At 39.5% G+C, this 13336-nt stretch overlaps 1 protein-coding gene across 2 annotated transcripts in view; it reads right to left on the bottom strand.

Moving 5' to 3' along the window:
• LMBRD1 (LMBR1 domain containing 1) overlaps positions 1–12835 on the bottom strand; it is a 70841-nt gene extending 58006 nt beyond the window's left edge. For both annotated transcript variants that reach the window (XM_018078240.2, XM_018078242.3), the window contains exons 1-3: positions 12708–12835; positions 12047–12223; positions 4324–4384 (exon numbers count right to left, since the gene is read on the bottom strand). In XM_018078240.2, the coding sequence (XP_017933729.1) occupies positions 4324–4384; positions 12047–12223; positions 12708–12767 (298 nt within the window). In that variant the 5' untranslated portion in view covers positions 12768–12835. The remainder of the gene's footprint in view (positions 1–4323; positions 4385–12046; positions 12224–12707) is intronic.
• Between the last annotated feature and the right edge of the window lie 501 nt (positions 12836–13336).

Here is a 13336-nt window from a genome sequence, read left to right as displayed (position 1 = left end):
AAGGTAACTCTGTTACCATAGTAATTTTATAGGACTGTAACAGAAAAAAGGCAACTTTGCATTTGCTTTTCCCAAGTAGAATAATTCCAAGACAGACCTTCTTGTTCATACATCATGTGAAATCATAGAACTGCCTGTGAGAATCTTTTAGTTAGAACTGAAAATTAAATTTGTAACTCCCGTAGTTAAAGAAGCAAAATATTGCTCTTGCTATTATACTACAAAGGTAACTTTAAAAAATGTGGCCAAGTTCCTGTCAACAAGACAGGAGACCGATCATCTGGGGTTTTAATTTTAATTTTCAGAATTCATGAAAAAGAAAAAGCAGCATCTTTCATCAGCTCATACAAGTTAGTTACCCAAGGGCAAGCCTTCAATTGCCTGTTGTTCTGCCCAGTAAAAGCACTGTTTATTCCCCGAAAGGCTAACCTTCAAACACCAAGGTCTTGCAGCAGCAAACAGCCAATCAACTGACAAAGTCAGTCAAGTGACAAAGATATTCCCTTCCCCCTAATTCCTCTGTGCCCTGACACACACTCTTGGCTTTCATTATCACATTTCTACGAACTTCAGCTTTAAATCAGGTACTGCTCTTTGCTCTAGTTCAGAGGTTCAGTTTCTTTTACAAAACATTTTTCTGGGTTCTATCAGAAGCTTGAAGCACTACCACTTGCAGGATGCTTTACTGCATAGCCAGTACAACAACAGGTCCTGCCACTCAGTCAAGTAACGTTCCACAAGAATTCCTTGGTAAGGTTTGTCTGTTGTAAAGGTATTCCTCAGACACAATTCTTATCTCAAGTAAAAATTATTCACTGTGCTGATCTGAACCATATCAATACAAAGACATCTGAACTATGAGAAAGTTAGACTCCATAGTAGTCTTCAAGTAATTATAGCAATGTTATTGAGTGTTTTGACTGAGTTTCCTTTTTTCTCCTAGCAGTATGAAGGGCAATTAAGAACACATGGAACAACAAAGAATAGTGAAATATAGTAGGTGAAAGGAACCAAAATATCAAGAACTGGGAAGGTTTCAAGCAGACTATCCAAGACCAATATTCCCTCGAATCCCCTTGAGAGACTCCAGGAGCTTCAAGAATATTATGTGATCAGAAGTATCTTACATCAGACAAAACTTGGTTTTCCAGATATCATATATTAGTGCATTGCATAACATCAAAACTACTAAGTTGCTTAAAACAATTTGTTATATACTCTCTCACTTTTTCTTCTGAGAAGTCACAAGCTGCTTCAGAAAACAGAATCAATCTTTCTTCCCAAATCTATTATTTTTTCATCTCATAAAAAATTCTTCAAACAAGTTTTCATCCAAAGTGGAAGCAGAGATAGCTTGTTTTCTCAAGTGAAAGTTAAGAAACACAAAAAAGTAGTGAAATTAAAATCAGACACTTGTTTGAAGCAGGACAGTTAAAGCAGTTCACCAGTGTTTCAATGCTACGATAGACTTCCATTTTATGTTCTGGCACACTGCTTGTAGAAAGATCACACTTATTAGAAGAATGTTTCTATAGATGTAACTCCACAATATTTGCCAAGTACACCTATGGGGATCTCTCACAGTACTTAGAATGGCTTCTCCTAGGACCAGACCATGAAAACAGTCACATTTGATTTGCACCTATGAACTCCTAGAAGCCCAAGACCTTGTGTCAATGGCTCAGTATCAAATGTTTGCAATAAGCAGACAAAATTCCATCCGAAAAATACCAAGAACCCTTTTGGATAAATTCTAACTTAAACTCAAGAACTTAAACCTAGGAACCACCATACACTAACTATTGCTGATTAGAGACAAAAAGAAATGGAAAATCTCAAGTCTAGCATAGACTTTGAAGCACATGGCAAGAGATCCCATGGAATTTAGCACCCAGTCCTTGCCACGCTATAGTCAGGAGACACTTAACACATGCAGGCCAAGAGATCTCAGTTTATCTCCCAGGAACCAATGGCATCCTTTCACCACTCACAAAACTTGACCAAAGGACACGGAATGCCAACATGACTCCAACAGAAGGATTTACTCACTCAAGAACATGGCTCCAGGTTACTGTCAATTGTTTCAACCCCATTCCTTGTGATACAAAGCAAACAGTGTTGGACTGTTTCCAATTATAACACTTTCTGAAAAGAGTTCTCCTTCCAAACAAATTAACATGCTTTTTTTAGAGCATCTGACAACCATGGATCATTCCTCAATCACTTAAGTACTGTCAGACATGTTCTGTTACAGTTGAGTTTAGGACAATTAACACACTAAGCCACTACGGCTTCAAAGCAATCAGTAGACTGGTTTCTTACGAAAAGCTTTTAGGCTACTGAAATCCCACCTCAAAGTATCGTTATTTCAAGCTTCACTCTGAAAATACCTTCTTTATCATTCTACCACTACAAACTCATTCTACTTTTGTACCAGTCTAGCCAAGAAACCAGGTGGGTATGAAAGACAGAACTTTTTTTGTGGGGGCTAACAACTAAGGAAAAAGTAGAAAGCTCTTCTGCATTTAGTTACAGCTTTATCAGTAAAATGCAATACAAGTAGCAAAGTAATCCTTAATATTCTAAAACATCAGTTAAACCACAGCCTCCAAATTCTTGTAAAAATCAGAAGTGACTTGAATTGAAGGGCAGTGACCGAAGTGCACCAATTATTGATACTATATGTTGCCAATATATAACTGCAGGAGTCAAGTGGTATAGTAACATAGTTATCACTGCATTTTCATGAGACAAAACAAAACACTGGAATTCATGTCCTTAAGTACAAAAGGATACTTCAGTTTTACTCATCCTGTTTGTTAAAAAGAGAAAAAAAACAAAACCAAATACTTTTACAAGAAGATACAAGTAGAAAAAATTGAATAGTACTGCAAGACTGGAAAAATTGTTTAACTTAATCCTTCTCAGTTCTCCTTCTCACTATGCTGTGCAACAGCAGCAGGGAACTAGATTATGTAGGAGAGGTATTAAGTTGTGGTTTATATATTACTAATAGAGACTTCTGAAAATAAGTTACCTATTACTACTCACTTCAGTGTAGCTCTAGTTATAAAAATGTCTATCAACTCCTCAAATTAAGATAACAACAGAAAAATGTTTTTAAAAACATCTTTAAATCTCTACCACCATCTGGAGGATGCTATGAAATAAAACATTCCTCCTACAGTATTTCAAGTAGACCTGTCCAGACAAATCAAAAACAAAAGCAGTTTTCCCAACTGAAGTTCTAATCTATTCCAAAGATTAGTTTGGTCTCACTAATCCACTAATCTATAGAAAATTGTCCACAGAAGAGTTTCTGCTCCACATAAGAAGTTGTGAAATACTTGGGCTGTTAAATAACACCTAAAAAGAGTAGAAAGCAAATACAAAGCAATACCACTATTATATACTAAAGAATCTTTGTGGAAGATAACTAGTTTTTAGAAGTTCCTTTTTGAAAACAGAAGTGTCTTACTACTTTTGACTTTAGGTTTCACTCACCGTGAAACTGCACATTTTAGTTTCAGTCAGTATCACTGGGAGGCAATAAACATTGTGTAACTTAACAAAAAGTCCAGTATTTAGAACCATTTCCTGATCTAAAAGAATATATTCAAAAGAGCCAACCTATAGTCTTCCAAGACTTCCAAACATCAAGTCTTAGGAAATGTTACCAAAAGCAGGCAACTACCTGCTTTGTATCATTGACTAAGGCAGGTATTTCACTCAAACAGTGATATGCACTCTTCTACAGCTGCCCCTTACTACTCATTAATTCCATAAGGACAACTAAAAAACTGATCTACGACTATGCAGAGGTTTGGTGAACAATAAATTTTATTATTACATTTCATTTCAGTCCTTTTTTTTTTAACTTCAGTTCTGTTCAGGGATTATCACTCTTGAATCCACTCCTTTATGCTCCTTCACAGTAGCTGTTACTTTGAACACAGCAGTTGCTGAACCTGAACACTTAAAAGTGTCACACTCATGGTTGCCTGAACTTTATACATGGCAGGCAAGTTTCACACTGCTGCATATATTAAGCATCATGAAAGTTACAGCAAAACCATGTTTCCCTTAAGGGACCACTGAATATACACACAGGAAATATGTTAACCATAGATTATATAACAGAAGCCTTTTCATGGACTGGCCTTCAGTATATTTGCATTTTCAGGGGGCTCTTGAAGGTAAAAACATTCCCTGAAGGGCAGCGAGTACAAGACTAATGTTTAAGGGACAATCCAGTATGATCTCTAAAAACTTCATGCTTTCACTTAAAGGTCCTATTAACTGGAAAAAAATTAAAATACTTACTGTAATATCCATAAAGTACAGTGTCTTCAATTTGTCTTGAAACATTAGCATCAGCCCAGATCTAGCAATAAAGGATAGAAGCATTTATCATCAAATGAAACAAAATAACACTACAAGACAATAACTCATTAAAGAACACATATACATAGATAGATATAAAAAAGCTATGTCTAAAAAAAAAATAGATGCTAGACTGCCAGCAACAGTGAAAATCACTGGGCAAACAGGAATGCAAACAGGAATAAGCATATGACAGCTTCATAAAGGGCAGATTTTAGACCTGAAAGAACACTGAGTAGTTTTGGCAGCTCCCATGTATGTTCTGCTAATTCCCACAGTATCTTTATAAGAGTCTCTTAAGACCATTGCAGAATGGTTTGGGTTGAAAGGGACCTTCAAAGATGATCTAGTCCACCCCTCCTGCCCACGGGCAAGAACACCTTTCACCAGGTCAAGTTGCTCAAAGCCCCATTCAACCCGATCTTGAACACTTCCAGTGATGGGGCATCCACAATCCCTCTGGGCAACCTGTTCTAGAGTCCCACCACTCTCACCACCAAAAATTTCTTCTTCATGTCCAATTTAAACCCACACTCCTTCAGTCTAAAACTGTTGGCTTTTGTTCTGTCTCTACAGGCTTTGGTCAAAAGTGTTTCTCCATCATTTTTATAACCTCTTTGTATATTGAAAGGCTGTAATAACATTTCTCCAGAGTCTCCTCTTCTCTAGGCTGAACAACCCCAACTCTTTCAAACTGTCTTCATAGGGAAGGTGTTCCAGACCATTTCTGTAGCCCTGTTCTAACAGCTTTCGTGTGCTGTGGGTCAAAGAGGTGGACACAGTACACACAATATTTCTATCACAGAATATCTTTGATTAAAACTTACATTTACAGATTAAACAGTACTTAGACATAAGAATAACAAATTACTTTTTATTATGCTCAGTTACAGCTCAGCAACTTCTGTTTTTCTAGTTATTCACCCAGTTTCATCTATCATCTCCCTTTTGAGAAGTATGAGACTTCACTTCTTTGTTTGAGCAAGACTTGAATTACATGAATATTGAATTTAGCAACTTAGTTACTTTTGCTCTTGTTCATATAAGGGCTATCAGTGCTGCTGGGTTTGGAGTTGTAGGATCTATGTTACTCAGTCCTGGGGAATGGTTCAGTGTGGAAGCAATGAAAGTGAAAATACAAATCTATGTTGGAAACAGCAGTCAGCCAGATGGCTGACGTCAAGCTCTTGCACCCATTCCCTTTTTCTCCTCCTAGAGAGGAACTATTGGTTTAAGGAAGCTAAATGTCTTATAACAATGGCTGGCAGCCAAACTCAGGGATTGAATACAAGGTCCAAAGGTCCAAACCTGCCAGTACAGCTTAAACATATCCAGAATTGTTTTAGTCTTGTGGGATTCAATCTATGTGTGGTCAATATCAAGACAGTAGTTACCCAGAAGCAAAACTCTTTAAAAGCAAGAGAACACACGGAAATAACTGAATTGGTGAAGAAAAACAAAAACATCCAGCCCTGCCAAAGCTCCTTTCAATTTCCACGCCCAGGCTTTTTCTAAACTGGTAAGAGCAAGCCCTTTCACTTGTAAAGATGCATGACTAGGACAGAGAGATATGAAAGTGCAATTGAGTATACTCCTTAATGACTGCTACCACAAGACTTAAAGATGTTTGGCACTTGCTTTATTAGTTCTCTCAGTACTCATAAACTCCTATAGAATATGGGCTTGATAATATATCACGAATACTTGATTTTTCTATTATCTCAGAAAGTCAGCACCACCTTCCTTTTTGTTACTGTATTAAGACTTCCAGTAGGTCACTTTACATTAAGCTTTTAAAATTTACTGTCTGAACTAAATTAGATTATCATCCAACTGGAATTTGAGTAGAAAAGTACACATGCATTTTGACATGTAATCAGCAAAAAGGAAGGATGAAAAATATTTTCACAGAAGGGGACAGAAGCAACACCTGAAGTGTCTGCCAGGTGCACAATAAGCTAAATCTTTGAAGACTGTCAGGCTCACGCCCGACAGCATTTCAACTAAGAAATTTCTAGGCATTTGCATTAAAATACACCACAAAAGAATCTGATTGTAATAAGTTAATACTATGTAACACTAAAGCATTTAAATTGCCTAATGTTAAAAATTAAGAGACTGCATTGCTTTAATTATGCCTAAGGGAAAAATCAAGCCTGAACTGGACAGTTTGCATTATTTGCTTCCAAGTAAGTATTGGAACAAGGTCTCTCCTCTAAATGATGGAGACATTCAAATGCACACCAACCAAGGTTAAGCAAGAAAAACAGCATTAAGACCTGATGTTTAAGTGGCACAGTCATTGTACAGGAAGAAGTAGCTAGTAATGGAAATACCAACAGAGCTTAGCTGCCAAAGAGTTGCTTCTCCCTCAACTACAGAAAAGCATTAACAACATTTATAACACAATACAGATGTAGAACTTGAAAACATTGTAACTGCTCTTCATTTTATTTCTCAAATTAAGTTGCATACAGGACCAGATTAATGTTCTAGGAAACATACACTACACTACACTAAAATAGTGAGATGTTATCTTAAATAAACATGTCAAGATGCAAAGATGTGTGCATTTCACCATCATTTCGATCTGCCCCAATATAGAAACTTCACACTACTCTGCACAGAAAGAAACTGTAATGCAAGCCAATTTAATATTTATTACGTCAGCTTTCAGTCTGCTGAAGTCCCACATTTACATAAAGAGGCAAAAAACCTTATTCTGACAAATGCACACACCATCAGTAACTCAAAAGCAGTAAGCAGTTCATCTGAGCTGTTTCAAAAGCTAGTGACAGCAGCACTGTCTTGTCAGAAGCAAGAAACAGTGCTACCTAGTGAGTGTCAAGAGCTCTGACATTCTCAGCATCACCGGTGACATATCAAGCAGCTAGGTATATGAATTTACTGAACTAGCACACCCACAACTCAGCTGAGAACTCATCTGGACAGCCTGTAGATCTAGTCTGTTTTTCTTCTCCATCCATTACAATCTAAGCTTCCAATATATACAGCAAATACCTTAGAAGTACAATAGATTAGGAAGGTTAGAATTCAGTACCGCCTTCAGTTTAAGGTTGAAAATGTGACCACAAATTCTCTTAAGATCTGCAAAATTCAGGCACTCTGCACTGTTCTGCTGTATTTCATTCTGTTCCATGTAGTTTGGCAAGCATATAACACACCACCTTTAAAATACCCATAACAATGCATTGCATTGATAGATAAGGGAAGTCACAAATTGCAAGGGTATGCTAAATGAGTATGATTACCCATATTAAGCTATTATGCTTAAGTATTCCTTAATATAGGTCATGTTAAATGCACTTACAAGTGTAAAAAGTAAATATATTAGTAAAATGTTGCTGTGTAAGTAAGGATATAAAAGAGGCAGTTTAAGACACTTCCAGTTTACCTAAATGCTAAAACCAAAGCAAAGCTCCCTCAGAAGATTCATTTAGCAATTATATTCATATAAAATTAGTTATGAAGAACATTTGCTCCCCCAGTAATCATTGAGCTGAGTCTTTTCCAGAAACTGTGTCCAGTTAGTAACTCATGTTATGGATTTCAACAGAACACTACTATTCCAACCATACAGATAACTTCCCCAAATGAAAGCAGTACAAGTTAATCTGACAGTTTTGACCTTCCCCACTTTTTAATGGGGGAGCAGCCATGAATTTCATTCCTTTGTCCCCATTAAATGTGCTATTTCTACTGTCACTGCTGGACCCTGCAAGAGTTTCATGAGTACCACATTACAGGTTACAGTATTTGTGATGTTTCATCAAATGTAGATGAAGCAGTCATTCTGCTGATTAGCCTCTCCAAACCTCAGTCAATAAAAGGAAGATACAGTATGAAAGACTGGAGAGTGGGTCATAGCATGGTTACATAATCAAGAAGTTTCATATCCAGGTCTCAGATCTTCCAGCCTGTTACCTCCAAAATAGGACAGGGCCAGAATTTTGACTGCCAGATGGAGAGTAACACACAGAAACATGCATATCTCAGGCACATCTGGCTACTGTGAATGTTTTGGCCAAGTATTATTACTTCAAAAGTAGTAATTCTTACTCAGGACAAGAAGCATGGTCTCAGACAATAATGATTTCTCAACTAGCACCTTTCTAAAAATAAAATCCCCTGACATTTCTAGTGGTTTGTATTCTGAACATCTACATAATGAGTTGCTCCCCCACCACCACCCTTGCAAGATGCAAAAAAAAACCTTTTTACAGACCATTCTATTAAGTATCTCCCACTAAACAGATGCTACTTCTTGAACCATTCAGAAGACAACTGGCTTTTAACAGCTCAGGCTGTTGTGATACATTCTGTCTAATCAGACAAAGAACATGCCACCAGCTTTTAACTTCATACAGCAGCAAGAATCCATACATTTCAAAGTGAAAACAACAGTGTGGTGATGGGAGTATCCTTGTTTCCTGCTGCAAGAATGCATCAGTTACATTTTAAATATTTGAAACCTGTAGGTCAGACCCAGAGGGCTTGGGTTCCAGCACCAATTTTAAGTCTTTAAGCTATGGTGAGGTTTTCTGTTCCTAAGTGCTTGTTAAAAATCAAACAAGCTTTCAGATCAAACAGATCAGATAAAAGTGGATGTATTTGAAGCCCATTGAAACAAACTATAGCATTGTAAACGCAAACAGACAAAACCTTGAGCTCAAAGTGGTGCTGGTGAATATTACCATAACATCACTTACAAGGTAATACTCCGTTCTTTTACTAGTACTAAAACCAAAAGCCTTCTTTCCTACTTAATCAGCACTATGAATCAAAGCAATCCCAGCCTCCAGGAAAGGTGTTGCAGTGACTTCTACTACACAGCGTGCAAAACTTTCTAATAACAAACCCGCTCAGTTCACTCACTAAAAAACCTTTAAGATAATATCTGGTAAGTCTCTCAAAATATGATGGGAGACACCATTATGTAACAAATGCTTCAAGCCACTTGTTCACAGTAAAGAATAGTTTGTCTTAATTAAAAGATGTATAAATAGTACCTTAACAGTCCTGTTGAAATGGACAAAACCTCAAGGTAAACAACCAAGGCAGACCAAGGTACAGCACATAGCCCTTGTCAAGGAAGTCACCACAGAACACATGATGGAAAAAGGCTACACAACACCTCAAAGTGAATTCCTCCAGAAAGCAGCATAATTTTCATAGCCTTCAGAAGGGTGCTCTGCTTGTGTAATGCAGTTCAGACCATCAAGCCAAGACATATACCCTCTCCATTTGTCACCGATCCCACACACAATGAGAACTTTGAACCATCAGACCATGCGTTCAATTTAACCTGTGCTATCGACATAATGTGCTTCTCCCTAAGTTTGCTACAAGCCTGTTCAAAGCAAAGCCTCAAGAATATCCACAAGTTGGTAGAAGGGCAAGATTCATTAAAAATTAACAGAAAGTCCACATATAGTACCTCTTCCTCCTAAGTTGAGGATCTTTGTCTTTCTCATCACTCTAACACTGACAGCAGAAATTACACTTGGGAGGCACAGAAAAAGACTACATAATGAAAAGAATTGTTGACCTAGAATCTTGGTAACTGCCACTACTCTTGCGGCATGAGCCCTGAAATCATCCAGTTGGAAGGTCTTTTGATGAAATAACTAATTTATCTACAGAGAATATTATTCATATTTGCTACTTGGATCTACCTCAAAAAGTCACTGAGAAGACTATAGTAAAGACTTAACTCCCTCTGGCCATCCACAGCAACAGAGGGCTCTTGCCAGAGTCATAAAGAGAGGGTCTTGAAGTGTTGGATTTGAAAGAATAGTCCAGAGAAAGTCCAGTCTCCTGGAAATATTCTGAACCCCATCAAGTCTGTCCTACTTGTGAAGCAGTAGCAGGAAAGAAGCATGTGTTACCCTAGACAGTGTTAAAAGCTTTAACAATTAATAAAGATCTAACAGTAAGATGTTGTCAGCCTCCTACCTCAAAGTTAATTCTAAACTGAAATTACCAAATCAGTAAAGTTGTGTTTACCTACAGGTTTGTATGTTCTGACTGATTTATTTCAACACCTGTGTTGGAAAAAATGCATTTATATCAAAAGATCTCATGTTACTGCTGCAAAGCTAGAAACTCAATTCAACTGAGACTTAAGACACAGAAGAATTCTTCTGCAAAGCACTATGGAGCAATTTTATTTCAACAGGCCATCAGAAGTATCTACAAACGTTAGGAATTAAGCAGGACCAAGAAGCTTCAGAAGCACAGGCAAAAAGATACATTACAGAAGAATGCATACATTAGCAAAATAGGCCTCCTTCGCAACAGAACATTCTGCTTAGTCCCCATCAGATGTGCACTTTTCAGCTGGACCTAGTTACATCATGGTTATTACTCTAGATTGTCAGGCTCAATTTATTTCTTAATACTGAGTATCATTGAATTGCTGGAATCCTGACACGTGAAAGATCTCTTCTGTCTTCTATATCCACTTTAATTCTGAACAAAAAAAGTCTGAAGACACAAACTTTTAACAGTAACACTGAGTAATGCCTTCATTTATTCTATAATACCATTAAGCAATAGAGATGACAACATTCCCATCATGACTCAATTCTAAAGGCTTCTTATGACTTGCATTCATATAATCACCAGCAAGCTAGTTTTGAAGCATTATCACAGATCCAGAAAGACCTACATTTTCCTTTGTGAGTAGGGTTGAAAGGGAACAGTTTTTCAGCTGCAAGCATTTACCATGTTCCCACTCTATCATTTGTTTCAGGATCATAACCTTTACTATAGATCCAGGTAGGCTCCAAACCAAACTAAGTAGTTATTCAAGTTACCAATATGTTCCAGTCCAACTTCTTATTATAGTGTCCTCACAAAGACACTGTGTCTCTACCTTCAAGAACTCCCCTTGAAAATTAAAAATGCCTATACTTGAAGCATTGGGAAGAACCCCTACTTACAGCAATGCTTAGAGCAGATGACAACAATTACTCATCTCATTAAGAACTCATTTTGCACAGCAACCTCCTACAGTTTATAAATACAGTAGGTTCAGCTACGGCTCTATCAGCCAAGAGGAGATATTACTGTATTTCCCTCCCTAAAGGGTTTTCGCAGCTTTCCCTCTTTCAAAAGGGTGCTTATTAATTCAGGTTTTAAATTATAGGTAGATTAACACAGTAAATCTTTATAAAGTCTTTATGTTTCCATACCAAACTTTTTGCTGGCAAATAAGACAAAAAATAACCTAAATTACAAATAGGCAATACAGTTTGGTTTTGATCAAAGGTGCAACAAATTTTATTCCACTATGTTCTGTTATAATGTACTAAAAATCCAACACTTAAGCAACTTGTTGATCTTTTCCAGATGGTACACTCACTCTTGCACAGCAGAAGGAATGAGCATTTGGAAAGGAGTAGAATATTTAAGATAAATAAAAAAATCTGAAAAAACTGAAATCTAGTTTAAATAACAGATCTCAGTGTTGTATGCACAGCACTAATACCCAGCTTCAAAAAAAACTCACCACTAAACAGTTTAGTGTTACTATGCAGGTATTAGTATTGATTTTAAACACTCTGACAACCTAAGAACATCCTGTTGCAACACAAGTGCTTCTTCTGAAGAGGCAATTAACATTTTTACAAGTCCATACCTTAAATGTACCATTTTGGTTTTTCATATACGAAACCAAAAAGATGTCCACTGGCAGTAGTGCTGATGTGATAAGAGCAACGGCCAATGCAAATATTGCTGTTATGGTAGAAATCACTTCACTTTCCCGCCGACTCTGGTACTTGCGCACGTAAACCCAGCAGAAAATTAAAATGGCCTGAAATACACAGCAGAAAAGGCTTACGAGTTGTATAATAAGAATGTCAGCAAATAGGTACTGATGTTAGACCCTGTACTGACAACTAGCAGAGCATCAACACGCGTTTTACTCGAACACTGAACATCAGCGTCACATTCACCACACACAAAGTCACCCTTTTCCTTATCAACAGCGTGAGCAACATCAGCGCTCACGCACGGAACGGGCGAAAACACAAACAAGCAGCGCGGACTGCGCAGGCAGGAGGGCAAGGCACCCCCGCCCGCAGCCCCGGGCTCTGCGGTGCCCGCCGGCACCCCGGCCGAGGCACCCGCGGGAGCGCAGGGCAGCACCCGCTGCCGGGGCAAGCTGGGGGGCACTGCCGAGAGGATCCGGCGGGGAGTCCAGCTCTGGAACAGCGAGGGGCCGAGCGAAGAGGGGCGGCCGGCCCAGGAAGGGACGTACAGAGGGGCCGCCGCAGGGCAGGGGAGCCGCCTCTCACCAGCAGAGCCAGGCCGAAGAGGCACCATCCCGTCAGCAGGTCGGAGGCGGCCGCCGCCATCTTCGCTCCCGTCAGCAGCGGGGCGGCCGCCCGCAGGGCGGTGCTTATGGAGGGGCGGGAATGGCGTCACCGCGGGACGCCCGACACCGGCCGTGACGTCAGGGGCTGCGGGCGTGACGTCACGTGCCCGCTCTCGCTGTGGTCAGGGAGGGCAGAGAGGCGGTATGGGGAAAGATGAAAAGTGCGCTGAGAGGTTTCGGGCACTTTTCAATCCCTTTGTTGTTGCTTCTCTCCGTAAAAGTACCTAAACCATCTCCGTACGCCGCCTGCAGCCGCCCACAGGCGCCGCGCAGCTGTGGGGGCGGTGCCGCCGTGTCGGACCCGCGGATGTGGGAGATTCCACGGGAAAGTGTGCCGGCAGCCCCGCACCCCGGTGCCTTTGCCTCGGGCTCACTTCACCACGATGGGGCGCCATCGTGGTCTGGCGGGAAGCCCCAGCTCGGGACGGCGTTCCCGATTTGAGGGTGGCCGTGGGTGTGGGGTTAGGAGGTGCTCTGGGGAGCTCGCGTCCCTGAGAGTGCATTTGCTGGCTCGGCGAGTGGGAGAGGCTCACCTGAAAGGTGCTGGCG

The sequence above is a fragment of the Manacus vitellinus genome, unplaced genomic scaffold, assembly GCF_001715985.3.
Source record: "Manacus vitellinus isolate BGI_N305 unplaced genomic scaffold, ASM171598v3 scaffold_4_pilon, whole genome shotgun sequence".
NCBI lineage: Eukaryota > Metazoa > Chordata > Aves > Passeriformes > Pipridae > Manacus > Manacus vitellinus.
The sequence above is the reverse complement of the archived record's forward strand: the minus strand, read 5'-3'. Positions and strand labels throughout refer to the sequence as shown.